This window comes from Microcebus murinus, chromosome 14 (assembly GCF_040939455.1).
Source record: "Microcebus murinus isolate Inina chromosome 14, M.murinus_Inina_mat1.0, whole genome shotgun sequence".
NCBI lineage: Eukaryota > Metazoa > Chordata > Mammalia > Primates > Cheirogaleidae > Microcebus > Microcebus murinus.
This window is the reverse complement of record NC_134117.1, coordinates 10,437,613-10,464,873: the sequence shown is the minus strand read 5'-3', so window position 1 is coordinate 10,464,873 and position 27,261 is coordinate 10,437,613. Positions and strand designations below refer to the sequence as shown.

At 38.3% G+C, this 27,261-nt stretch overlaps 1 protein-coding gene across 3 annotated transcripts in view; it reads left to right on the top strand.

Moving 5' to 3' along the window:
* INPP5F (inositol polyphosphate-5-phosphatase F) overlaps positions 1-27,261 on the top strand; it is a 90,428-nt gene that overhangs the window by 25,897 nt on the left and 37,270 nt on the right. For 2 of the 3 annotated variants that reach the window (XM_012739168.3, XM_076009749.1), the window contains exons 2-3: positions 1,186-1,266; positions 26,089-26,225. In XM_012739168.3, the coding sequence (XP_012594622.1) occupies positions 1,186-1,266; positions 26,089-26,225 (218 nt within the window). Of the gene's footprint in view, positions 1-1,185; positions 1,267-6,255; positions 6,339-26,088; positions 26,226-27,261 lie in introns of all 3 variants that reach the window. The other variant, XM_076009748.1, reaches the window with a different exon arrangement.

Genomic DNA, 27,261 nt, shown 5'->3' with positions numbered 1-27,261 from the left:
TGCTAATCTTTTTCAGCTGTTGAACTACCCCAAATGTTATGTTTATCACCATGTATATAACAGCCTTTTGCAACTTGAGTTCCACGAGAGAATTAAGCCCTCTTTTTTTTTTTTTTTTTTTTTTATTGAGACAGAGTGTCACTTTGTTGCCCGGGCTAGAGTGAGTGCCGTGGCGTCAGCCTAGCTCACAGCAACCTCAAACTCCTGGGCTCGAGTGATCCTTCTGCCTCAGCCTCCCGGGTAGCTGGGACTACAGGCATGCGCCACCATGCCCGGCTAATTTTATATGTATATATCAGTTGGCCAATTAATTTCTTTCTATTTATAGTAGAGACGGGGTCTTGCTCAGGCTGGTTTTGAACTCCTGACCTCGAGCAATCCGCCCGCCTCGGCCTCCCAAGAGCTAGGATTACAGGCGTGAGCCACAGCGCCCGGCCTGAATTAAGCCCTCTTGTCTTTACCCATCTGTTGTGTGTAATGACCATGTTTTTCTCCTGTGTGTCTAGAATGGTACCAGCTATGTGCCATCTCATTTCTCGTATGGCAGAAATGAGAAAACAGTCACTCAAATCGCTGTCTGGTCTGTGGCTCAGTGAGGAACCCTGATTGAGATGCCTGGCACATAGAAGGCACTTGATAAATGGAAATAGGGTCTATTGTTTTTGCCCTTGGCTTTCCATGGTTTCTTTGCTTGATGTAAGCACCTTTAGGAAAAGATATTTTCCAGAGTGTGATACAGTAAGTGGATGGCTTTATGGCAATGTCCCAGGCCGCCTTTCTGGATCTGAGATTGGCTCTGTGCTGTAGGAGTGTGGATAATTCCTCAGTTTGCTGCCTTGTAGTGTACCAGCCTCTTTCCTCCACTGTAGGGCGCCAAGGTACCACTTCTCCATCTGGGCATAGTTTCTGCAAGTCAATTCTCTCCCCATACCTGTCCTTGTATCAGAAGTCTTCTTCAGGCCTCAGATTTAATGCCTTGTCGTAAATTGCTTTATGGCAATATAAGCAATTGTGGATGTTCATACTGCTTTTTGGGGCTGTTGATCATTTTTTAATACACTGCTAAAGATACTGTGTTATTCTTGAAACTGGGTAATGTAAAAAATAATAATAAAATAATAAAAAGATATTGTTTTAATATGTTTTCTGGGGAATGTTTTCTCATGACTGCTTCTTTTATTTTAGCTACGGATCTTCTTCTTGCCTGGAATCCCATTTGTTTGGGGTTGGTAGAAGGTGTTATTGGGAAAATTCAACTTCATTCAGGTATGTTTCTATAAACTCCTTAAACTTGTCAAATTTAATGTGGCATTCTGTGAAGTTTTCCTCTATGAGGATACATGTAGATTCTGTTAGGACTTTTGTTCTTTTGTCTTAATTTTGGGTCTGCTCAAAATGGGTGTATTTCCATATAAGTTTAATGAAATAAAAACAAAGTTTTAGCGAAAAAGAGGCATAATATTACAGTCCTTTCTTCCTTTTACTAAAAAAAAAAAATCTTCTTGAATGCCTACTGTGTATCAGGAATTGTGCTGGTTGGGAGAACACAATAGTGAGCAAAAACTGACTTGTTTCTACCCTCATGGATCTTATAGTTTAGGAGGAGAGACAAATATAAATGAGTAATCACTGAAATATACAGGTAATTATTTTACAATTGTGACAGGTGCCATGAAGGAAAGATATAGCAGGTGCATTGATTTAAGGGAGTGAGTAGTGGGAATAAAGCTGGAGAGGTAGGCAGGTGGCAGACCAGGATTGGTTGACTTTGGGTCAGCTGTTCCTTCCTGATACAGTCAACTCTGGCCAGGAAAGAGGAGGGCTTTTAGTCTGCAGTGTGGTCCTATTGGGGACCCCTGTCCAGGGCAGGCAAATTCATGGGAAGTCTAGATAATTCATTAGGCCCTTACTTTGAAGGACAGAGGAAATTTTGTTGTGGGAAAATACAGCAGATATTATATAGGCAGGTCCCAAAAACTAACTGAAAAGGGCTAAATGAAGTATTTTAAGCATTATATTTAAATATATTTTCCCCTTAGTAACAATTTTAATGAGTTATGAACTATAGGGAGCTTTGCCATTGTTTCTATGTAATTGGGAGAGTATATCTCTGTAGTGTGTCCTTTTTTTATTCTTTTAAAATAAAATTATAGAGCATTTGGGAACTAGTTTGATTTTTGTGTATTAGGAAACACATATTGCAGGACAATCTAATTTTCCTTTGCTAGTTTCTTTTTTTAAGTGTGCTTTTATTATGAACTACTTTATAAATACAAAAAGCTGTTTATTGCAGATATATGGTATAGGTTGTTGCATAATACACAAACAGGTCTGCTACCCAGATTAAGAAATGAAATATGACCAATGTCTTTGGAGCCCTCTCTGTACCTTTCTCCAAGTGTTTCTGTTTCTTTTCCTTTAAAGGAACCTGCTATTTCGAATTTTGTACTTATTCCCTGGGTTTTCATTATTGCTTTTATTACATATGTATTCCTATATAATATATTGCTAAGGCTTGTGTTTTGGGGATTTTATATAAATGATATTAAGCTGTGTTTGTGTTCTTTCACTTTTTATTATTTATATTTTTGAAATTTATCCATGTTGATGCATGAAACTGTGGTTCCTTATTTTTACTATTGTATGGATATATCATGATTTGTCCTTTTTCCTGTCATTGGGTGATTGAGTTGTTCCTTTTTTTTTAGTTATTAGAAATAATACTGCTGTGAACATTGTTGTGTATTCTGTCTTTGGTAGGTTTTAAAAAAATGCTTGCAACCCAGAAGAAAAGCATTTAGTCATTGTGTAATCATGCTCAGTATTTTAATAACACTCTCCTACCTGTCCACATTTACATACGTATATTTTTAATTCATTTACATGCTGACAGGATAATTTCACAGTTGGGTGTTCTGAGCTAAAATTCGTTTTCTATTATTTAAATGACGTGTGAAACTTTTGAGTTATTTTTCTTCATTTTCAGTCATATCTTAGAACAGCGAATAAATCACTGAAATTAGTCAGGAGACCTGGATACAAGCTCTGTTTATTATCTTTGAGATATAGGAGAAGCTATCTAACCTCTCTCTCATTTATCTGTTGTTGTGTGACAAGCCATCCCAAAAGCTAATGGCTTAAAACAACAATAACATATGGCATCTTACGTTCAGTGAGTTGACCAAGCAACTTTTCTGCTCTTGTCCTCTGTTGGCTGGGATTATTCCTGTGGCACCATTCACCTGGGAGTTTGCCTGGATTGCCTCAGTTTCCCTTCATGTGGCCTCACTCTCTATGTGTTTCATCTCACAGAGCTTCTCCTTGGGTTCTCTTCTCTCTTCTGGATAGCCTGGATGTCCTTTAACGGTGGTGGCAGGGGGTACCAAGAAGACAAGTCTCAATATATATCTAAGGGCCTCTACTTCTTAAGCTATAATACAAAACAAGAGTAAACGTAACTGGTCTCTTTATTTCTATAGGGTATTGTGAGTCCCAAATGAGATAACATACCTGAAGGTGCTTAGTAAATTATAAATCACTGTTTTATCTTTTGGCTGCAAATACAAACATATCAGTTTATACAAAAACAAATAAATTTTTATGAGGAACCCAAGGGACCAAAACCAAGAAATGGATGTTGTATAGGATCTGAGATTACTTTCTTGGGCAGGTTGTCTCTGATGACCTATACATCTCCTTCATTCTTCTTCTTTTTTTTTTTTTTTTGCTTTCTCTGTGTGTATGTAGGACAAAATTTCTGCCTTTAAAACAGCATCCTCAGCCTTCAAACCTACAGACATCTCATGTTCCCTGTCATCGCTAGAGACTGACCAGCAATCAAAAACGATTGAGCAGTTAGTCTAGTTCAGGCTCCTAGGAAAGAGACTTACTGGCCCAGTTTGGGCCTGGGGCTTCCCCTGGTCAAATAAGTCAAACATACTCCAGAGGCCCACTCCCCTCGGTGGGAGGGGCAGTCAGAGCAGGGGGATTTGGACTTGGCAGACAACCTAAAAATTTATCTTCTACAAACAATTTACAAATATAAGTTAGTGGTTGATGAGTTTATGATGCAGTGAGAGTGAGTTATGAGGGGTCAGCCTTGTTCATATGTACTTCCCATCCTTATCTTTCTCTGGCCCCTAAATAGGTGGTTGATAGGCAGTGGGAATACTGATGATATAGGATATTTTGGAAGAGGCAGAGGTGGGGAATAGAGTGAACTGGAGAAAGAAAGTATAAAAAAAGGAATGAAGAGCCGGGAAAGTCTCTCAATTTTTCACTATCCTAATCTTTGAACTTTTTTTTTCTTCTTGTCACATCACCTAGGTTTGGCTGTTAAGAAAGGGAGTGGAGTTAGGGAGAGCCAAGGAAAACCTTTCCTGGGCCCTGCTGCTCTTCCTTCCCTCCCAACCCTCTGTGTGTCACTCCTCCCCCGGCTCCTGCCTGTGAACATCATCTTACTCTCCTTGTCTGTCCTTGGGCATACTTCCCTACCTCCCTTCCCTGGGCCCCCTTAAAGCTTTCTCTGGGTCAGATGGGTAGGAAGGGAGGGGTGCTCCTGGGGTGTGCTAGAGCTGAGATGATCACTTTGGGGGCATTTCCCCATGGGAACATCTTATCTTTGGGAGTAGTGGATGAGGGGAATAAAATGTCTGTACTTAAACTCTGTCTCACTCTTGTTTCCCTCCTACTTATTCTCTACATATTAATGCATGAATTTTCGTTCCTGCCTAGTGAGATGGGAACATAAATTTATTTGAACAGATGTCATTGACAGTCTTAAAATGGCGTGGGTGAGCCATGCCACTGTAACTGACTGTCACTGAACTCTGAGCTCTAGGGAATGTAGCAAGCTCTCGTGACAGGAACTGTATTAGTTTGCTAGGGCTGCCACAGAGAAGCACCACAGGCTGGGTGGTTTAAACAATAGAACTTTATTTTCTCACAGTTCTGGAAGCCAGAAGTCCGAGGTCAGGTGTTCGTGGGGTTGGTTTCTTCTGAGGCCACTTTTCTTGGGTTGTAAATGGCCACCTGCCCCCTGTGCCTTCCCTTGGTCTTCCTTCTGTAACTGTATATGTCCAGATTTCCTCCTCATAACTTATAGTGATTCCAGTCATACGGGATTAGAGCCCACTCTAAGGAACTCATTTTAACTTAATTCCCTCTGTAAAGACCCTGTCTTCAAATACAGTTGCAGTCCGGAGTGCTGGGGATGAGGGCTTCAGCATATGCATTTTGAGGGGATACGATTCAGCCCATCACAGGAACTTAATGTCCACGGACATGCTTATCATGAAGCATGTCTAAGCGAATTCCCTGTAGTCCAATATTGCTGTTCCCTGCCATTACCCTTTATTTCAGTGTGATGATAGGCCATTCCCTAAATATCATTGACTAGGCACCACCCCAGAGATGGAATAATTCTGAAAGATCACACAATTGCCTTGGGTCAGGTTACTTCATGTAAGCCTCTATTGCCATCTGTAAGACAAAGATGATAATACCTCTTTGACATCATTCTTGTGAAGATTTAATAAAACTCACATAAAGTGAATTGTTAGTAAGCATTCGATGTATACTGTAAATTTTTTTCCCTTAAGGGTTCTTAACACATTTTAAACTTAAGACTATTTTTCTAATGTTAATATTTATTGAAACTGTAATGATATTAACAAGTCACTAAAAGACTACTTTGTAAGAATCTATACAAAATAATGTTTTAGTAGTAAAATATTAGCATTAGTGAAAGCTATATTTTATAATCCATGTGTCCCTTTTAAAAAATATATGATGGAGGAATTTTAAAGTATTTTTTGGTTGTGGTATCCTTTGTTAATAATTGCCTACCCTTTTAGCAAGCTCTGCCAAAACATTGTTCTATTAAACCTAGTGCCTAGAAAATATATCTTTTAAAACCATTATCCGGTTTTCAAGTTGGAAGGCTTATTCTCCAGACATTTGCAGGCAGGTGGACTTTCAGCCAGTGTATAAGACAGTTGATAACTTGAACATGTCTCACTTTGGTTTGACCAGCTGAGATTTATTACTAGGAGGAACAGAAAGTAGGAGGGATGAGTAATGTGTCAAACAGATAAAAGTATAGCTCCATGAAAAATGAACATTTTTTTGTTCATGTGGTGCCCACCAGGAAATGATGATGATATTCAAATCTTATCATGATTGTTAATTACATGTTAATTTTTTGTTTTCTTTTTTTGTCTGTCCCCTCCCTGGAGGATAATAAGCTCCAAGAAGGCAGCGGCTGGGGCTGTGTCTGTTTTGCCCACCTGCTATGTCCCTGTGTGCTGGCCCACAAGAGGGACTATTCAAAAATGTTAGCAAGTGCTTATTGATTTAACACATATTTATGGAGAACCTACTGTGTGCCGAGGAACCTGAAGCTTCCTCAGACTTAGAATCTGAGTGATAGATATTAATGTGTCAATGGCACAGTTATATCATTACAAACTTAGGCTTCTGAAGAAAAGTGTGGAGTGTTGTGGAGTATATGATGGAGGGGCTTGACTGAGCAGGGCTGGAGTTCCTGGGTGGAAGGCATCTCCTATGGACAGGGCCGGGGTGTGAGGAGTGACGGGGAGTGGAAGAGAGATGGCCATTGACAGAGCAAGCCACTGTGCATGAAACCCATGTGAACGATGTGTTTCTTTTCTCCATTTTCTGTATAATGTCCGGGGTACAGCCATAACTTCACACAGACATCCATGAAAAAATTGCTTTAGGCTGGAGATTTTAAATGGATCACAAAAGCTCTTCAAGTTAAAATGTATTTTCAAGATTGAGAAGAGGATAAGCTCAATTAGGGTAAGAAGTATCTGAATGTAAAAAGCAAAATGATATATTCGGAAATAGTTTTTGAAGAGAAAATTGTCAGGAGTGTTGATTAATGGGGCAGTAAAGGCTCTTTGTTTGGTAATTGAGGGAATTACTACTCATAGTACTGAACAATCACAGACAAAATTCACTCAAGTAGATCTCATTCATTAAAATACTACTCACCATCTGCTATTCCTCCACTTTTGAAGTGGTGAAGATGTCTCAGTCATTAAGATGGTAAAATGCATTATGCGTATGATTTTAAAACTGATTTTAGTCTTCTCTTTATGGAGACTTCTTTGCCGTGTTTTATATATTTTAGTGATGAATGAATTGAGTGTCACTAGATTGTTTTAGTACTTGCCTGGAAAACCACTGGAAGACTCCGCTGCTTCAAGGCATTGGAGAGAACAGAGAAAAGCCTGACTGTGGCCTCTGCTGGAGGCCTGGTTCTTGGGACAAGCCTTGTGGATGTTGCTTTTGTTTAAATATGAGTTTAATTGTGTACAACTATAGTGTGGGAGAAGTAGCTTGTTTTATTTTCTACTAACAACTCACATTGTTAAAACATAAGGGTATTCTGATGATGGTTGCATAACTCAATTTTATTAAAATCATTGAGTTATATACTTAACAATGGGTGAATTTTATGGTATGTAAATTTTATCTCAATAAAACTTAAAAACATGTAAGTCAGAGGGTAGCCTTTGTTGTAGCCTGTTGTCATTACTCCTGATTTTTTCTTAATTTAAAAAATGAAATCTCTGATTTGGTAACTTATAGGTGACTTCTTTTTTCATGTAGTAAAGTATCTTCAGAATACTTTCCTCAAAGAAGTACTTTCTTGGATAGATTAAAAAACATTCTTTCCTCAAAGCAACAATATTATTGGTAACATTATCTCTACCAAAATATAAATTATCTAAAATGTAATTCAAATAGTCATTTTATATTCATTTTCTAATTCATGAAGATCTCATTATTTATTTTACAGGTGGCTAGGTTCCTGGTTAGCTCTTAAGGGATTGTTTAACTGTACTTCAGCTCACCCATTCAATGAATAGCCTTGAGTCTTGGAAGCAGGCAGCTAAATGTATGAGAGGATTACATTCTTTGCATCTTCTCATCTGTCCTGTATTTGTTTCCCTCCTATTCCATGTCCTCTCTCCCCAGGTACCTTAGTGCTGAATGGTCCACCCTTCTCTCTTTGCTCTCCTCAGCTTGATCCATCATCTTAGGCTTCAAAATTTCCCACCCCTCTTATCCCTAATCTGAGCTGGAGGCTCCTTGGAGCAGTCCACCTCCCTGGTAGAAACAGATTTTGAACTAGTCCTGTGAATGTGACCCATAGTTCTGAGCCCTCCAGAGGGTCTTTAAATAAGTGTGCTGCTTATTCCTGAGCATATCTAAGTGGCCTGAAAATATAAAAATTATTTTTTATATTTTCAGGCAGATGTTCAAGAAGCAGGCCAGCCTAGCCTCATATGCTTGTTCACTGTCATTTCTTTTTCCAGCCACAGACCCATTTGTTCTTAAACTCTAGTTGTTTTCCTCAGTGATTTCTATGGCAATGATATTAGAAGTTTGATTTTTAGCCTCAGAAAGAGAGGATTGTTAAGGGAAAAATGACTTATATGGGCCACCTAGAAGGAAAGGTACTTTATGTATGTATTTCTTCCTTTATGTTACTTTTGGACTTTTTTTCTTATTGAACATTTTAAAATAGTTCCAGGCAAATTATTGTCAGGGCTGATTTTTTTTTTTTTTTTTTTTTTTTTTTGAGACAGAGTCTCGCTTTGTTGCCCAGGCTAGAGTGAGTGCCATGGCGTCAGCCTAGCTCACAGCAACCTCAAACTCCTGGGCTCGAGTGATCCTTCTGCCTCAGCCTCCCGAGTAGCTGGGACTACAGGCATGCGCCACCATGCCCGGCTAATTTTATATATATATATATCAGTTGGCCAATTAATTTCTTTCTATTTATAGTAGAGACGGGGTCTCGCTCTTGCTCAGGCTGGTTTTGAACTCCTGACCTTGAGCAATCCGCCCGCCTCGGCCTCCCAAGAGCTAGGATTACAGGCGTGAGCCACAGCGCCCGGCCTCAGGGCTGATTTTTTACGAAAGAGGATTTTTGATAAACATAGTAAGTTCTCATTTACTTGGCCACTAATAACCAGCAAGAGTAAAATATGAAGAATATTTAATGGGGCCAGCGCGGTGGCTCACGCCTGTAATCCTAGCACTCCGGGAGGCCGAGGTGGGTGGATTGTTCGAGGTCAGGAGTTTGAAACCAACCTGAGCAAGAGCGAGACCCCGTCTCTACTATAAATAGAAAGAAATTATTGGCCAACTAATATATATAGAAAAACTTAGCTGGGCATGGTGGCGCATGCCTGTAGTCCCAGCTACTCAGGAGGCTGAGGCAGCAGGATTGCTTGAGCCCGGAGTTTGAAGTTGCTGTGAGCTAGGCTGATGCCACGGCACTCACTCTAACCTGGGCAACAAAGCAAGACTCTTTTTTTTTTTTTTTTGAGACAAAGAATGTTTAATGGACTTGGTTATCAGGTTTGTTAACAGCCTAGATAAAGGCTTGAGTCCCTTTGTGTAGGGACCAATCACCTCTAACCTGGAAGCATTCTTATGCTGCTTTTCAAAGCAGTAATTTATCTTCATGATAAATTTGCTTCTTGAATAAAATCCTGATTATCTTTAGTATGCTGGAGTTTAATAGGCAGAAAATTATGTATTAAAATTTTTAATTTTTTAAAACCTATAAGAAACATATAAGAAAACATCTTAGTACTTTAGAGGGATAAATTATAATTATCTAAAAAATATACTATTATATAGAAATATCATTTTGCCTAATGATACTTTATAAGTTAGATTTTTCTAGTTTCCTGAATTTTTCATTTTTATAGGTACAAAAGAGTTTATAGAGTATAATAGATTATTTCAAGATTATTTCATTTCATGGCAGATCTTTATTAGGAATTTTACTTCAGTCTTAAGCTTCACAGGCTAAGCTGAATGTGCTTCTAATTGCACCATTTGGTGCTTTTGAAATAGAGCCTATTAAAAATGTTTCTTGCCCTAGATGCTGTGCCTATGAGTCATTGTCAATTTTCTATAAACTCTGACTTAGGAAACTTTAGTAAGCAACAGAGCAACCAGTCAAGAAACATTGAATAGCTACTATGTTTAGAAGATGAACAAATTAATAATTAGCTGTTTAGTCACTGGGAGCGTTAAAAGCCTGATGTAATGTACTTTAGCTACCAGGTACCTGACATTGAAAAAACCAGCACTGGTGTGGTAGCATTACTTGTTATCCCATTTACTTGATGTATGGTGCTTCCTGAAATATATTTGGGGATATGTGGTGCTCTGTTTCCATTAGAGGAAGAAAAAGCATTTTATCTTAATGTAGTTCAAAAAAAATTGAAATGACTATAAATATAAAACAAAAAAATTATTAAACATACCACATGGCCGGGCACGGTGGCTCACGCCTGTAATCCTAGCACTCCGGGAGGCCGAGGTGGGTGGATTGCTGGAGGTCAGGAGTTCGAAACCAGCCTGAGCAAGAGTGAGACCCTGTCTCTAATATAAATAGAAAGAAATTAATTGGCCAACTAATATATATATAGAAAAACTTAGCCGGGCATGGTGGCACATGCCTATAGTCCCAGCTACTCAGGAGGCTGAGGCAGGAGGATCGCTTGAGCCCAGGAGTTTGAGGTTGCTATGAGCTAGGCTGATGCCACGGCACTCACTCTAGCCTGGGCAACAAAGCAAGACTCTGTCTCAAAAAAAACCAAAAAAAACCCATACCACAAATTCATATCTTTAGTGGAAATTTAAATTCCTGTATCAGTGTGCATAATACCTGCTTTATAGACTCAGGGTTATATTCATTTAAAAGTGCTAAATGGCCAATTAATAGCTTATGTAACAGGTATCAATAAAGTGGCTTTTTATGGACACTTAGGACTAAATTTATGTTCGTATCAAAGATTTGCAAATAAGTCTGAATCCTTCAAATTGGAACACAATTTGTCTTGGAATTTAAGATATTTTCCCAATTATTAGATTCTCTTAGAATGTACTGCATATTAATATATATAGTTCATTGGTCTCTCAGTATAAGGGGGGGGATTAATTCCAGGACCACCTGCATATACCAAAGTCCATGCATACGGAAGTCATGCAGTAATCCTTGTGGAACCAGGTATACAAAAAGTAAGCCCTTTGTATGTGTGGGTTTCGAATTCTTCTGATACTGTATTTTCAGTCTGCGTTTGGTTCAACAAAATTGGAGTATAAGTGGACCCATGCAGTTCAAACCTGTTTTGTTCAAGGGTCAACTATATGTAATATTTCTATTTTAGTCTATTTGGGCTGTTATAACAGAATACCGTAGGCTGGGTGGCTTATAAACAACAAATTTATTTCTCTCAGTTCTGGGGGCTGGGCAGTCCAAGGTCAAAGCTCTGGCAGATTCAGTGTTTAGTGAGGGCCCACTTCCTGGTTCATGGATGGCCTCTTCTCACTGAGTCCTCACATGGCAGAATGGGTGAGGAAGCTCGCCTGGGTCTCTTTTATAAGGTTACTAATGCCATTTGTGAGGGTGGAGCGCTCATAACCTAATACCACAGGCTCCCCCTTGTAATACCATAACCACTGGGGGTTAGGATTTAAACAGTCAGCCCTCTATATCTGTGGGTCTTGTGTACACAGATTCAACCAACCTTGGGTTGAAAATATTCAGGAAAAAAACCAATAAAAATAACAGTATAATAGTAAAAGTAAATCAAATTAAACAGTACAGTATTAACAACTATCCACATAGCATTTACATTGTATTAGTGTAAGTTTTGTGTAATACTGGTATTGTATAAGTAATCTAGAGATGATTTAAAGTATACAGGAGGATGTGTGTAGGTTATATGGAAACACTATACAATTTTATATAAGGGACTTGAACATTTGTGGATATTGGTATCTGCGTGGGGTGGGGTGGGAGGTCCTGGAATCAGTCCCCCATGGATAGTGAGGAATGACTATATGAATTTTGGAGGGACACAAACATTTAGCCTATAGTATTGTGCCCTTACCCCCCTGCCCCAATTTATATCCTCACATGCAAAATACATTTATTACATCCCACATCCCAAAAGGCCCAAAAGTTTTGACTTGTTCTAGATCAGCTCTGAAGTCTAAAATACAAAGTCTCATTTAAATATCATCTAAAGCAGATATGGCTGAGTCTCAAGGTATGATTCATCCTGAGGCAAATTGTTTTTCATCTGCCAGCCTGCAAAACCAAACAAATTATGTACTTCCAAACTACTGCAGTGGTGTGATAGGCACAGAATAGACATTTCCATTTGAAAAGAGGGAAATAGGAAAGATGAAAGAGATAATGGAGCCCAAGTAAGTCCAACCTGAGAATAATACTTTCTGGATCACTGTTCTGTACTCTAAGCCCACTGGTGTAGAGGTTCCATATCCCAGACCCACTGAGATGGGGGTCCTGCCTCCACAGCTCTACTCAGCAAGGGTTGTGCCCCTAGGGCTCTGCTGGGTGGGTCTGTCCTGATGGCTTTGGACAAAGGCCATCTCACCTGTTGAAAGCAAGGAAATGGCCCCCCTTTTGAAGCCAAGGAGGCAGCCTTGACAATCTCTGAATCACCTTCTGGGTCATTCTTCCCTTGTCTTGAGGAATAATGCACATTCTTAGCCAAATAGCTCTATGGTCCTGTCATGTGAAATCCAAGAAGTCTGACAGCTGTCCTGCATTCTCCCCACTGCTTCCCCTGCAGCTCAAATTGGCGGTTCCACCGGGGTGGCCGATGAAGTCCATGGTCCACACCCATACTGATCTCCTTATCAAAGGGGCACTTGTCCACTCCCTTAGTGTTCTCCCCTAAACACTCTCATACTTTGCAGTATGGATAGAATTTTTCAAATCTTTAAGTTCTGTTTCCTCTTTGCCTAACAATTCTGTCTTTAAGTCACGTCTCTCTCTCCACATTTTACTATAAGCAGTCAGGAGCCAAGCTGCACCTTTGACATTTTGCCCGAAATAGCTTCAGCTAAATATCCAATTTTATCACTCTTAAGTTCTACTTTCCACCAAATGCTAGAACATGAACACACTTAAAGTTCTTTGACACATTATAACAAGGATCACATTCTCTCCATTGTCCATTGGCACGTTCCGTATTTCCATCGAAGACTTCATCAGAATGGCCTTTACTGTCCATATTTCTACTAACATTCTGTTCAGGATTATGTATTCCCTCAGAAGATTGAGGCTTTCTCTACAGCCCCCTTCTCATCTTTCTGAGCCCTCATCAGAATTGTCTTGAAAGGTTCATTCATGGTAATGTAGGCCTTCTCTAGTATGCACCTCCAAACTCTTTTCAGCCAGTTCCAAAGCTCCTTCCACTTTTTAGTGTTTGTTACAGCAGCCCTCCCGCTTCTTGGTACCAAAATCTGTATTAGTAAGGGCTTTTCAGAACCTGTTCTGTGTATGTGTGTGTGTGTGTGTGTGTACAGTTGACCCTTGAATAACATGGTTTTGAACTATGTGGGTCCACTTACATGTGGATTTTCTGCCACCTCTGAGGCACCAAGACCAACCTGTCCTCATCCTCCTCTTCCACTTACTCAATGTGAAGACAGTGAGGATGAAGACCTTTATGATGATCCATTTCCATTTAATGAATAGTAAATATATTTTCTCTTCCTTATGATTTTGTTAACATTTTTTTTTCTAGCTTACTTCATTGTAAGAATATAGTATAAAATACATATAACACAAAATATGTGTCAGTCAACCATTTATGTTATTGGTATTCCCGCCAGCAGTAGGCTATTAGTAGTTTTTGGGGAAATGAAAGTTATATCTGGAGTTTTTATTTCAGGAGGGTGTCAACACCCTGAACCCTTGCATTGTTTATAGGTCAACTATGCATACCAATAGTGTATATATAAACAGACTGAATATGTATAGAGATTATTACATAAAGAGATTTATTGTGGGGGGTTGGCTTATGTGATGATGGAGGCTGAGAGGTCCCAGGATCTGCCATCTGTAAGTGGGTGAAAGAAAGCTGATGGCATAGTTCCAGTTCAAACTCAAAGGCTTGAGAACCAGGAGTGCTGATACCTGACTGCAGGAGAAAATGTCGTCTCAGCTCAGACAGACCGACCTCTATTCTGGCCCTCAATGGATTGCATGACACCTGTCCACATTGGTGAGGGCAGTCTTTACTCAGTTTACCAGTTCAAATACTAATCTCTTTGGAAAATCCTCACATATACCCAGAAACAATGTTTTACTGAGCTATCTGGGCATCAGCCCAGTGAAGGTGACAGATAAAATTAACCATCGCGGGGTCATTTAAAGATTTCACACACTTTAAAAAACATGAAGAAAATTAGAGATTCTGTTCATGACAGCAACAGACTTGGCAGTATTTGATGAGAATAATGGCTAAGAATTTTCCAAAACCACCTATAATTATAAATACAAACCACAGATTGGGGTACTATGAACCCCAAGGGGAAAAATAAAAAGAAAACCACATTCAGGTACTTCATAGTATAACTGATGAAAACTACAGACAAAGAGGACATCCTAAAAGCAACCAAAGAAGAAACACATTAAATTCAAAGACAAGTAGTAAGCTTTGATAGAAATAATGCAAGCTGGAAGATAATGGAATGACATCTTCAAAGTGCCTGTCTAGAATTTTATGCCTTCAAAAAGCAAAGAAAATAGACATTTTGAGACAGACAAAAACTGAACTAACTTGTCAACGGCAGTCTCTGCACTAAAAGAAATACTAAAGAGAGTTCCTCAGGCAAAAGGAAAGTGATTCTAGATGGGAGCAAAGAGATGTAGGAAGGAATGAAGAGCAATGGAAAGGGGAAATAAGTTAGTAAATTTAAATGAATTTTGCTTCCTGTGGGGTTTAGATTTAATGTAGAATTAAAATACACAGCAATAATAATGAGTTTAGAAGGGTTGGTATTCTAAGTCCTTTCATTGTCCAGCAACTGGTAAAAGTACGAATTTACGTTAGGCTTTGATGAGTTAGGGTAGGGTTCATGTTATCATCCCCTACAGTATAACCACTAACAGAATAATATTTAATACAAGATTGTAAAAAGCTAATAAAGAAGAGAAATGGAATAATAATGATTTAAAAACTTAATCCAAAAGAAGGCAAAAGAGGTATATATGGAACAGATAGGACAAATAGTAAGATGGTAGCTTGATTCCTAAATATATCAGTAATTACATGTGAATAGACTTGATGCTCCAACTAAAAACCAAAGATTTTCGTACTGGGAAAACAGTGAAATCCATCTACATGCTGCTTTCAAGATAAATAACCTAGATGCATATGTACAGAAAGATTGAAAATGAAAGGCGAGGAAAAAATTGCACAAACGTTAACCTCATGAAAACTGACGTAGTTATGCTGATATCAAAGTAGATTATAAGGCAAGAAGCATAGAGGGAGAAACATTTCAAAAATAACAATGTTCAAGTCACCAGGAGGATATGACAATTTAAAATTTGTATGCCCCTAAGCATAACCTCAAAATATATAAAGAGCAGTGAGTCACTTGGCTTACGTTTTTTTTTTTGTTTAGACCATCAACTTCAAACGACAGAGAAATACGTGAGTATTTTTGTTGGTAGCTTCAAAGAGAAGAAAGGTGAGCAGACCTTTCCAGAATTCTTTTTTGAGACAGTCTCACTCTGTTGCCTGGGCTAGAGTGCTGTGGTATCAGCCTAGAACAGCAACCTCAAACTCCTGGGCTCAAGCAATCCTTCTGCCTCAGTATTCCAAGTAGCTGGGGCTACAGGCATGCACCACAATGCCCTGCTAATTTTTTCCATATTTTTTTAGTTGTCCAGCTAATTTCTTTCTCTTTTTAATAGAGTTGGGGTCTCGCTCTTGCTCAGGCTGGTCTTGAACTCCTGAGCTCAGATGATCCACCCGCCTTGGCCTCCCAGAGTGCTAGGATTACAGGGGTGAGCCACCACGCCCAGCCCAAAATTCTTTTTCCTACTTTACTAACACATCTTCATCCTCTGATATATCTGATGCAAATGTAGATTCTTCTATGGCTCTTTAAGCATAATCTGCAGCAGCCCTTCAAGAAAAATATTTGTATTTGAATATTATGTTACAAAAGACTTTGTAGTGTTCATCTCTGTCTTTGGGTTAGTATTTATTGCCATGTCTATGTAATTATAAATTCTCGCTGGGTGAGGTGATGTGTGCCTGTAGTCCCAGCTACTGGAGAGACTGAGGTGGAAGGATCACTTGAGCCCAGAAGTTCTGAGCTGTAGTGCCCTCTGCCCATCTGGTGTCCACATCCAAAGTGGGCATTAATATGGTGACCTCTTGGGAGTGGGGGACCACTAGGTTGCCTAAGGAGGTGGTAAACCAGCTTAGGCTGGAAACAGAGCAGGTCAAAACTCCCATGCAGATCAGTAGTGGGGCTGTACCTCTGAATATACCCACTGCACTCCAGCCTGGGCAACACAGCAAGATCCCATCTCTGTGGAGGAGGGTGGTGAAAAAAAGAAAGAAAGAAAAAGAAAATAATTATCAATACCCCTATGCTGGCTCCTTGAGTCATCATTGTACAACTGTGTGAGTGCTAAGGCAGCTGCATGCTTCCTGTTTTGTCATTTCCCAGCATGCCTTCCATGGATGCTCCGGAGAAGTGAACCTGGGGGAGGGGGGTAACTCTTTGTCCCCAGGAATATGGTCTGCAGTATTGGGGCTTGCAAGGAGGTAAACACATGACAGTCATTATTAGCAAATGCACCCTCTCTTCATCTTTACCTTTGTTCCTCACATGAATGTTTATAGAGAGATAAATTGGAGAGCATCCAAAAGAGCAGTGAAAATAGAATCCACAAAATAAATTATGGCTGCATGCTATGAACATAAGTCATTTTTAAGCTCTCAAGTAAAATGAAAAGGACTAATGCCAAGAATGGTAACCAGTACTTTCCATCTCTGCTGGTCTCCTTATATGAGAGAACTAACACAGCGGGGTTTGGATTAGATTTGAAGAATTTCCATAAGAGTGGGGGAGATTAGTCAAAGGGAGCTTTAGTTCTCCTGTAATATTTAACCTTTTAAAAAATGGGAATATATTCATATATTCCCTCTATCATTTTAATAAAAATAAAAATGATTGCTAGATGTTCATTGTTGTGGAAATGTCTTTTCTACATGTCAGTAGGGTGGTTAGCCAAATCTAGAAATACGTAGATGCAGGACTCCCTAGAGGTAACGTCGTGAGTAGGGAGATGTGATGGTTAACATTATGTGGCAACTTGACTAGGAAGGGATGCCCAGATAGCGGGTAAAACATTTTTGGGTGTGTCTGGGAGGGTGTTTCCAGAAGAGATTAGCATTTGAATCAGTAGACTGAGTAAAGAGGATCCACCCTCACCAATGTGGACAGGTACCATCCAATCCTTGGAGGGCTGGACTAGAACAAAAAGGTGGAGGAAGCGTGAATTTGCTGTCTCTGTTTGAGCCTGAACATCCACCATCTTCTGCCCTGGGACATCGGCACTCCTGGTTCTCAGGCCTTCTGACTCAGACTGGTACGTAAACCATCAACCGCCCAGCTTTCAGTCCTTGGACTTGGACTGGAACTTACACCGTCGACCCCCTGGACTTGCACTGAATGACATCACAGGCTTTCCTGGTACTCAAGCTTGCAAATGGCAGATGGTGGGACTTCTTGGCTTTCATAACCACTTGAGCAATTCCTATAATAATTCTCCTCTTATGTGTGTATATCCTATTGGTTCTGTTTCTCTGGAGAGGATTGCTTGAGTCCAGGAATTTAAGACCATCTTGGGGCTTGGTGCGGTGGCTCATGCCTGTAATCCTAGCACTCTGGGAGGCCGAGGATTGATCAAGGTCAGGAGTTTGAAACCAGCCTGAGCAAGACCCCGTCTCTACTAAAAATAGAAAATTAATTGGCCAACTAAAATATATAGAAAAAAAAATTAACTGGGCATAGTGGCACATGCCTGTAGTCCCAGCTACTTGGGAGGCTGAGGCAGGAGGATCACTTGAGCCCAGGAGTTTGAGGTTGCTGTGAGCGAGGCTGATGCCACAGCACTCTAGCACAGGCAACAGAGTGAGACTCTGTCTCAGAAAAAAAAAAAAAAAAAAAAGACCATCCTGGGCAATATAACAAGACCCCATCTCTACCAAAAAAAAAAAAAAAATTAAAATCTGTATCCTGCAATTGCTTATTCCCTTTTAAATGAGTCACTTACTGTATAGAGCAGACAGTTGAATCTTTTCCAGAGTATTGTTTTAGCTTGCCCTACTGGTCATGCTTTTCAAGATAATCACTTCCTAATCAGTTTTCTTATCATGTGGGGAAGTCAGGTTTCCTTGTTTCTCTTTTCCCGGAGGTGCCAGGGTTACAAAATTGACTTCCTCCTATCCCCAATCCCATTTAAAAAGTTGAAAAAAAAATCTTTATGCTATTAGACCTTGCTAGATTAAATCAGCGTTTGATTCCTTGTTGTACTGTACATCCTGATCTCAACATGGCAGCTTTAATTGAACCAAGGCTTTTCCCCCCTGGTAGATAGGATAGTAGGATAGCTACTTTGGTGCTTTAAAAAAATTTTATTATAAAATTATGCCTGATGGATACTGGGGTTGCTCAACAATAGTGATGCTATACTTTTATGTTTGTCTTGTTTTAAAACTCTAAGTATAAAAACTATTATTTAGATCATTTAACCCTGTAACTCAATATACACATTTCTATTGGTCTTCTCAGACTTTTGTGTGTTAGTGGTTTTGTTTGATTTCACCTAAAGCCAAGCCAGGAATAGAGTTTGCTATTATTTTCCTTGATTGTTTTTGTTTTTGTTTTGTTTTCTAGAGTGAATGATTTTGCCTGGAAATAGCTCAGTGTTCAAGTCATAATTTTTCTTTTCACTGTGATAATTTCAATTATTCCTTTGAACACTACTTGAGATGGCTACATCTTTTTACTAATGTTGATATATTTAGAGAATTAACAGGCTGTACTATCTTAACCTCCATTTTTGGCAGAAAATACACTTTTTATAGTCCCTTTGGTATATAGGACTCCTAACAAGTCCATGGCCCCCACACTCTGTGCTGCAAAATTATTTCAAAGCAGATGCTAGGTATCATATTTATCTGCACAAATACTTCAGTATGTATCTCTAAATATGAAGGGTTTTCTTCTTTAGCTTAATGACAATCTTATTACATCTTAAAAAATTATTTCATATTCAAAGTTTACTTAGTGTCTCAAAAGTGCTACTAAAAATTCATATGTGTATATTTCTAACTTCTCCAAATAATTCTATAGAATACATTTCTAGGAGAGGAAAAGATTGGATAAAGCATATACAGTTTGAATTTTGAGGCATCCCCAACACTGAGTATTATGTTTACCAGAGATTTCTTTTTCACAATTTTTTTTTTTTTTTTTTTTTTTGAGACTGAGTCTCACTCTGTTGCTCAGGCTAGAGTGCAGTGGCATCATCATAGCGCACTGCAGCCTCAGACTCCTGGGCTGGGCTCAAGCAATCCTTTTGCCTCAGCCTCCCAACTAGCTGGGACTACAGAAAAAATTTTTCTATTTTTTGTGGAGATGGGGGTCTCACTATGTTGCTCAGGCTGCTCTCAAACTCCTGGCCTCAAGTGATCTTCCTGCCAGAGTCTCCCAGAGTGCTGGGGTTATAGGCATGAGCCACCGCACCCGGCCTTCTTTTTGACAGTTTGTTAGAGAAAAAGTGATATTCCTATTTTAATGTGTATTTAATTATTGCTGAGCTTACTTATGTGTTTTATGTTTGTCTGTACTCCTTCCATAAAGTGCAGATTTATATCTTTTTTACTATTGGGATATTACCTTTTTCTTATTGATTGATATAGCTCTTTATATTTTATAGATACTAACCTTTAGTGTGCCATATGTGTTGCAGATAATTTCCTATTTATCATTTGATTTTCATTTTGTTTACAGTGTCATTTACCATCCAGATGTGTTTTATTTTCATATAATAAATCTGTCCATTTTGTGATTTATGGATTATGTAGCATGCTTCCAAAGATCCTTCTCCTTTAAGATTATAAAAAGTCTCTTATATTCTCTACTAATGTTTTGTTTTTTTCTGTTTGTATTTTTAGCATTAGCCCATCTATAATTAATTTTGGGGTATGGTTTGCAGAAGGAATTTAACTTTTTTCCATATGGAGAACCAGTTATTTCAACACCATTTGTTGACACGCTAACCTTTTCTCATCTTTATCATCATTTATTAGATGCCCACGTTTACATGGGTCTGTGTCTGGCTTCTCTGTTCTAGTGATTCATTCGTCCATTCCTTTACCAGTATCACATTGTTTTATTTACTGTAGTTTTAGAGTACATTTTGCTATCTGGGAAGGCAAGTACTTTCTCAATTTCTTTTTGAAAGTGTTACTGGATATTTTCACACATTTAGTCTTTCAAGGGAAATTTATAATAGATTTAAATTTCACTAAAAATCTCACTAGAATTTTGACTTAAATTGCTTTCAATTTCAAGATTAATTTGAGAGATGCCAACAACTTGGAAATACTGAGTAATACTGAGCCTGCCCATCCAGACATATCGTGCTTTCATTTATTTAATTTTTGCATGCTCTCAACAAAGGTTCTGTGGTACTTTTCATATAGGTATTAGACATTTCTAATTGGAATTATTCCCATAGACTTTGTTTCTCCTGCTAATGTTTTGAGACCTTTTTCTGTTATATATGGAAGTGGCTTATATTAATGCTTATTGTATGTTTATATTTATATCCGTGGGACTCTATTCTTTATTATTATTGGTTTCTCAAGGTTTAAAAAATTTTTCTAAGTATATAGTATGGTTTCATTTCTTGACCCATATGTATTCTTTCACCTTTGGTATTGCATCTGGAGTCCATGCTTTTTCCCATAGGCCAAAGTTTAATAAATGGAAAATGGTCTAGCACATGGTAAAGGCTTGATATTAGTTTCCTCCCTTATTCTTTTCAATGTCACAGTTGATCAAAAAGAAAAAAGTGAACTAAAATTCATAAGGAAATAGATATCTACTAGTTATAATCTAAGTAATTTACCTTAATTTCTCTCTTCTTTGGAAAATGGTATGATAGGTGGTTGCAATTTTTTCTCTCTCAACTTTCCTTTAAATTTACTGGGAAAAGAAAAAATATTGGTACATATGATTATGGTAAAATCAAAAACCTTTTTTGCCATTTATTTTTTGAAGAAAATGGATTCTCAAATAGGATTGTGACTCAGGTATTTAACCAAAGCTCATGGGGTTTATTCTTTATTTTCCAGATTTGCAATTTTTTTTTTCAACTAAAAGAAAGGTACAGAATCATTGGGGGGAAAAAAGTTGAATGTCATAGAAGACTGTGAGTCATACATTAATGACTGTTGAGCCTGAGGGGTGGGTGAATTTGGATTTATTGTTCCCTCTGCTTTTGTGTATGTTTGAAAATGTCTATAATGGAAAATTTTTGAAAAATCCTATCTGGCCAGTTACCAGTTCTGTTGCCTGGGGCAGGTTATTTGAATGTTCTTAATTTTTCAACTGTTAGGTGGAAATAGCATCTACTACCAGGGTGTTAAGAAGTATCAGTAGGCTGGGCGCAGTGGCTCATGCTTGTAATCCTAGCACTCTGGGCAGCTGAGGCAGGAGGATTGGTCAAGATCAGGAGTTCAAAACCAGCCTTAGCAGAGGTAGACCCCGTCTCTACTATAAATAGAAAGAAATTAATTGGCCAACTAAAAATATATAGAAAAAATTAGCTGGGCATGGTGGCACATGCCTGGAGTCCCAGCTACTCGGGAGGCTGAGGCAGAAGGATTGCTTGAGCCTAGGAGTTTGAGGTTGCTGTGAGCTAGGCTGACGCCACGGCACTGTAGCCTGGGCAACAGAGTGAGACTCTGTCTCAAAAAAAAAAAAGAAGTATCAGTAAATACCTTGTGATATTTACCTTATCATAGATGTTCAGTAAACATTAACTCTTAGGAATAAGAACATGAATTATAAAAACTAATCCTCATAGCTACTCTCCAAAGTAGGCAGTTTTATCCCATTTTTCAGATGAGAAAACTGAGAATTGAAGCAGTTACATATTATGCTGTGAGGTACCCAAGAAATAAGTAATGGAACTAAAATTTGAGTCTGAGTTCTGACCTCAAAGTCCAGGACACTTGAAGCCTCCTTGAATAGGGAAGACTGCTATTTATGAAATTTTGTTTCTGTTATTTGAGATCATTTACATTATACTTTCTCAGATTTACTCTTCATCATAACTCTAAGGCAGAATGTCAGTCTGTAGCATTTTTTTTTAAAGAAGCACCTCAAGTTTTCACATTTTTGCGTATGAGTAGTTAATTCTAAAAATACACATATTTTACTTTAAAATATATTTGAGTTTGTAAGTTGAGTTTAAATATTGGCAATACCAATGTTTTTGTTGACAAAAGGATGCTTTTTGTTTTTCCAAGTGAGTTTGGGTATGGGGTAAAACCTCTGTCTGAAAGTTGAAATGTTTATATTTTTGGTATTATACCATTAGATGGCTTATTGGATTTATTATATTTGATATAATGCATATTGTGTTTTTGCTGAATTGATTAAAATCATAATTTACAGTGTTATGAAATGAATCCAGAGGAAATCAGGGCAAGAAGATGCAAACTAGGAAGAGAGCTTTGTCTTGGCTTTTCTGGTCAACTGCAGACTCTGAATTGCTCACTATAAAATAGAAATTATTCCTGTGAGGTTAAGAGACCTATTGTAAGAATTTCCTTTTATTCAACAAAATTTATTGACATGCAACAGGTTATTATATGCTATGTGCCTTATTATGTGTTAGGTTTATTATAAGTTAGGTGCTTGGTAACTTCTCTCCATGCCCAGTAGATTTCCCAGCACATGATAAGTCCTCAGTTAGTATTTTGGGATATTGAATAGTGAAATGGCCTGTAAAAGCCTTGAAACTTTGGAATACATTTCTACCCTACTTTTTAAAGGATTACGAAATGTTCTAAAATTTTGTATTTATGAAATGCTTAAAGCATATGTATTCTTAAAATGATGGTTGATTAATATTTTGGGGGAAATTGAAATACTATATATCTTAAAAAAATTTTTTTTCATATGGGAAATATATATCATGTTATTTTTCTATAATAAATTCTTGAAACACTGTTTCAGTAATTTCTGGTTTTAGGTGTAGTTTTTTTTTTTTAACAGTGTAGCCTCATAAATTGAAAAATTGCTTTTTTCATAGACTATCATTCATTTAATTAAAAATCTTTTGTGAGAAGTAGAAATTTGGATTGGAAAGATAACCATTGGGCCTTTGGGTGTTTGCTTCTTTCTCTCTGGTATTTATTAAAGATTTCCTTCATTTGTTTTACCATTTTCTCCACATTCTCCTCAGTGTTCACTTATCTGCTCAATCCTAGTGTACACATAAAGTAGTTTCAGAATTGCTGACTCCTATCCTTCTGAAAAATAAATTTACTAACCAGAGTACAATACTGCATGCAGGGCTTTTGTCTTTATCCTTACAAAATATTGTTTTCCAACCAGAATACTATGTTGAATACAGTTCTTTTGGCTTTATCCTTACAAAATACTTTCTTCTAAAGTTATTTAGAAAATAAGTAACTTTCTTCCCTGTCTCCTACAGTGTGGTTCAGTTTTCAGTTTGTAATAGAATTGGGTTTGTGTTTTGAGTTCCCCCCACATTTCTTTATTTTAGGGGATACATGAAATGTTATCATTGTTCTAAGAGTCAGAGCTACCCTGGGAGACCAGTCATTTGCCAGGGTATCCTCAGAGAACTGTCATTGCCCTCGCCCTTTCTATCCCATTTCCATTTCCTCCTCCTTCCTACCCCATTTCCACCTGCTCTCTCTAGGTGACCAATCTCATCAACTTCTGGCATATCTCTCTTTCTTTTTTGGTACAAACAAGCAGATATATATGGTCATGCATCACTTAATGATGGGGATACTTGATGTTGGGTATGAGGAATGCGTCATTAGGGGATTTCACCACGTGGGAACATCGTAGAGTGCACTTACACAAACGTAGATGGTGTAGCCTACTACACACCTAGGCTATATGGTATGGCCTTTTGCTCCTAGGGTATAAACACGTACAGCCTGTTACTGTACTGAATGCTGCAGGCAATTGTAACACAGTGGTATTTGTGTATCTAAACATATCTAAACATAGAAAAGGTACAGTATAAATACTGTATAAAAGATAAAAAATGAAAAAAAAAAGATAAAAAATGGTATACCTGTATTGGACACTTAGCATGAATGGAGCTTACAGGACAGGAAGTTGCTCTGGGTCAGTCAGGGAGTGAGTGGTGAGTGAATGTGAAGGCCTAGGACATTACTGTACACTACTGTGGACTTTATAAACACTGTGCACTCAGATTACACTAAATTGACATAAAAATATTTTTCTTCAATAATAAACTTCTTTTGGAATACCTCCTGAGGGAACTGCCTGAGACCGTTTTACAGCTTATTTTTTAATGAGTAGAAGGGGTACACTCTAAAATCATAAGTATAGTATAGTAAATATATAAACCAGTAACATAGTCATTTATTGTTAACAACTGTTATGTACTGCACATAATTTTATGTGCTATACCTTTATAAGACTGGCGGCACAGTACATTTGTTTATACCAGCATCACCACAAACACACGAATTGTGTGTTGTGCTACTATGTTTATGATGCCACTAGGCTATAGGAGTTTTTAAGCTCTATTATAATCTTGTGGGACCACTGTTGGATATGCAGTCTGTCACTGGTCAAAATGTCTTATGTGGTGCATATCCCACCCTCCCCCTTTCTCTCTCTCTCTCCATAACCTCATATTTTCTTTCTCACAGGAAAGGTAGCACACTCTAGATATTCTTTTGTGCTTTGATTTAATAATATATTTTATTATATTATTATAATATGGCCTTATTATATACAGTCTGCCTCCGTGTTATGGTTCTGCATCTATGGATTCAACCAAACATGGATTGAAAATATTAAAAAAAAAGTGTATGGTTGTATCTGTACTGAATAGGTACAGACTTTTTTCCTTTTCATTATTCCTAAAACAATATAGTATGACAGCTGTTTACATAGCATTTAGATTGTATTAGGTATTATAAGCAATCTAGAGATGATTTAAAGTACACAGGAAGACATATGTAGGTTATATGCAAATTATGCACTGTTTCATGGAAGGGACTTGAATACCGGTGGATTTTGGTATCTGTGCAGGGTCCTAGAACCAGTCCCCCACAGATACCAAAGGATTACTGTATATTAATAATATATCCAATTTATCCACTTAATGCATCCAGGAATCATTCCTTATTCATAGAATCATTCTAATTCTTATTTTTTATTTTTATTTTCTCTTTTTTTTTTTTTTTTTTTTTTTTTTGAGACAGAGTCTCACTTTTGTTGCCCAGGCTAGAGTGAGTGCCGTGGCGTCAGCCTAGCTCACAGCAACCTCAAACTCCTGGGCTCAAGCGATCCTCCTGCCTCAGCCTCCCGAGTAGCTGGGACTACAGGCATGCACCACCATGCCCGGCTAATTTTTTGTATATATACTTTTAGTTGGTCAATTAATTTCTTTCTATTTTTTTAGTAGAGACGGGGTCTCGCTCAGGCTGGTTTCGAACTCCCGACCTTGAGCAATCCGCCCGCCTCGGCCTCCCAGAGTGCTAGGATTACAGGCGTGAGCCACCGCGCCCGGCCCATTCTAATTCTTTTTTACAGTTGCATAGTATCCCATTGCATGGAGTGCCATAGTTTATTCAACCACTCTCCTGTGTTTGGGCATTTATATTCTTTTTAGCATTTTTCAGGTATAAACTGCTGCAATGAATGGGCTTGAGTATATATACTTTTGTTTTTGAGGTATATCTTCAGAGTAAATTCTAAAGAGTGAAATTGCTATATTAAAAGGTTAGTACATATGTTGTTTTGTTAGGTATTGCTAAAAGTGATGCACACTTTTTTTGTTGTTTATTGTTGTTAGGTTATTCACCTTCAACTTGCCAGAACAACAACACTCTATAAATACCAGACATTAATACAACTTTTCTTTTACAGATCTGCCATGGTGGCTTATTCTAATTCGCCAGAAAGCATTGGTGGGCAAACTCCCAGGAGACCATGAGGTCTGTAAAGTTACCAAAATTGCTGTGCTGTCACTTTCTGAAATGGAACCTCAGGATCTTGAGCTAGAGGTAAAGTGAAATCAAAGGGCATTTTATGGAAACCTGATAATAAATGTAATAGCAAAAATATGAGGATTTGGTTCAATAGGCCAGAAACAGGCATTTTTAGAGCTGGATAATATCTTTAAAATAATTTAATCATGTAGTTTTCAAATTTCATTTTAGTAGTGGAACTCTTATTTCAAAATCTGTGAAATCCAGTATGTAAGAACATAGAAGCAGGGCTGCTCTGGTTGAGATGGTGTTGGTGGGTAGGGTGGGGTTGGGGCTCCTTGGGACCCTGTCCACTTGGTCTCTCCTGAGGAAGCCACCTTCTGCTTCCACAGAGCCCTAGGGCTTTGCACAGTGTAGTTCAAAAACTCCTGATTTGGGGGGAAACTGGGGAGTTAAGATGGAGAGATTTAACTTTTATTATATCCTTTTTTTTTTTTTTTTTTTGAGGCAAAGTTTCACTCAGTCACCTAGTGCAGTGGGGAGGTCACAGCTCACTGCAGCTTTGAACTCCTGGGCTCAAGAGATCCTCCCATCCCAGCCTCCCAAGTAGCTGGGACTACAGGCATGCCACCATGCCTGGCTAATTTTTTTGTCCGTGTTAGGGACCAGGTCTCCCTGTGTTGCGCAGGCTGGTCTCAAACTCCTGGCCTCAACAATCCTGCCTCAGCCTCCCAAAGTGTTGGGATTACAGGTATGAACCACGGTGCCTGGCCTACATCCTTTTTTGTCTATATTTCTTGAATTTTTTCTAAAGCATATATTTCTCTTGTAACTTTTTTTTTAAGTTTTTTTTTTTTTAAAGAAAGAAAACTGATCTAAGTATCATCTTCATTTTCCAGGGAGGGGCTTAAGCCCCCAAGCAGAGTGACTTAAGGCCAAAATAATAATAATTTTTAATCTTATTATTTTATTAAATGATGTTTTTTTACCATGACGTGCTGCCTCTTGGTAGAAATAACCCATGAAAGCATTTATATCCTGTTTGCTATGGGTGTGGGCACTTGACATCTAGAGATTGTCATCTCTCTGGCATAGCCTATTTTGTTCACTA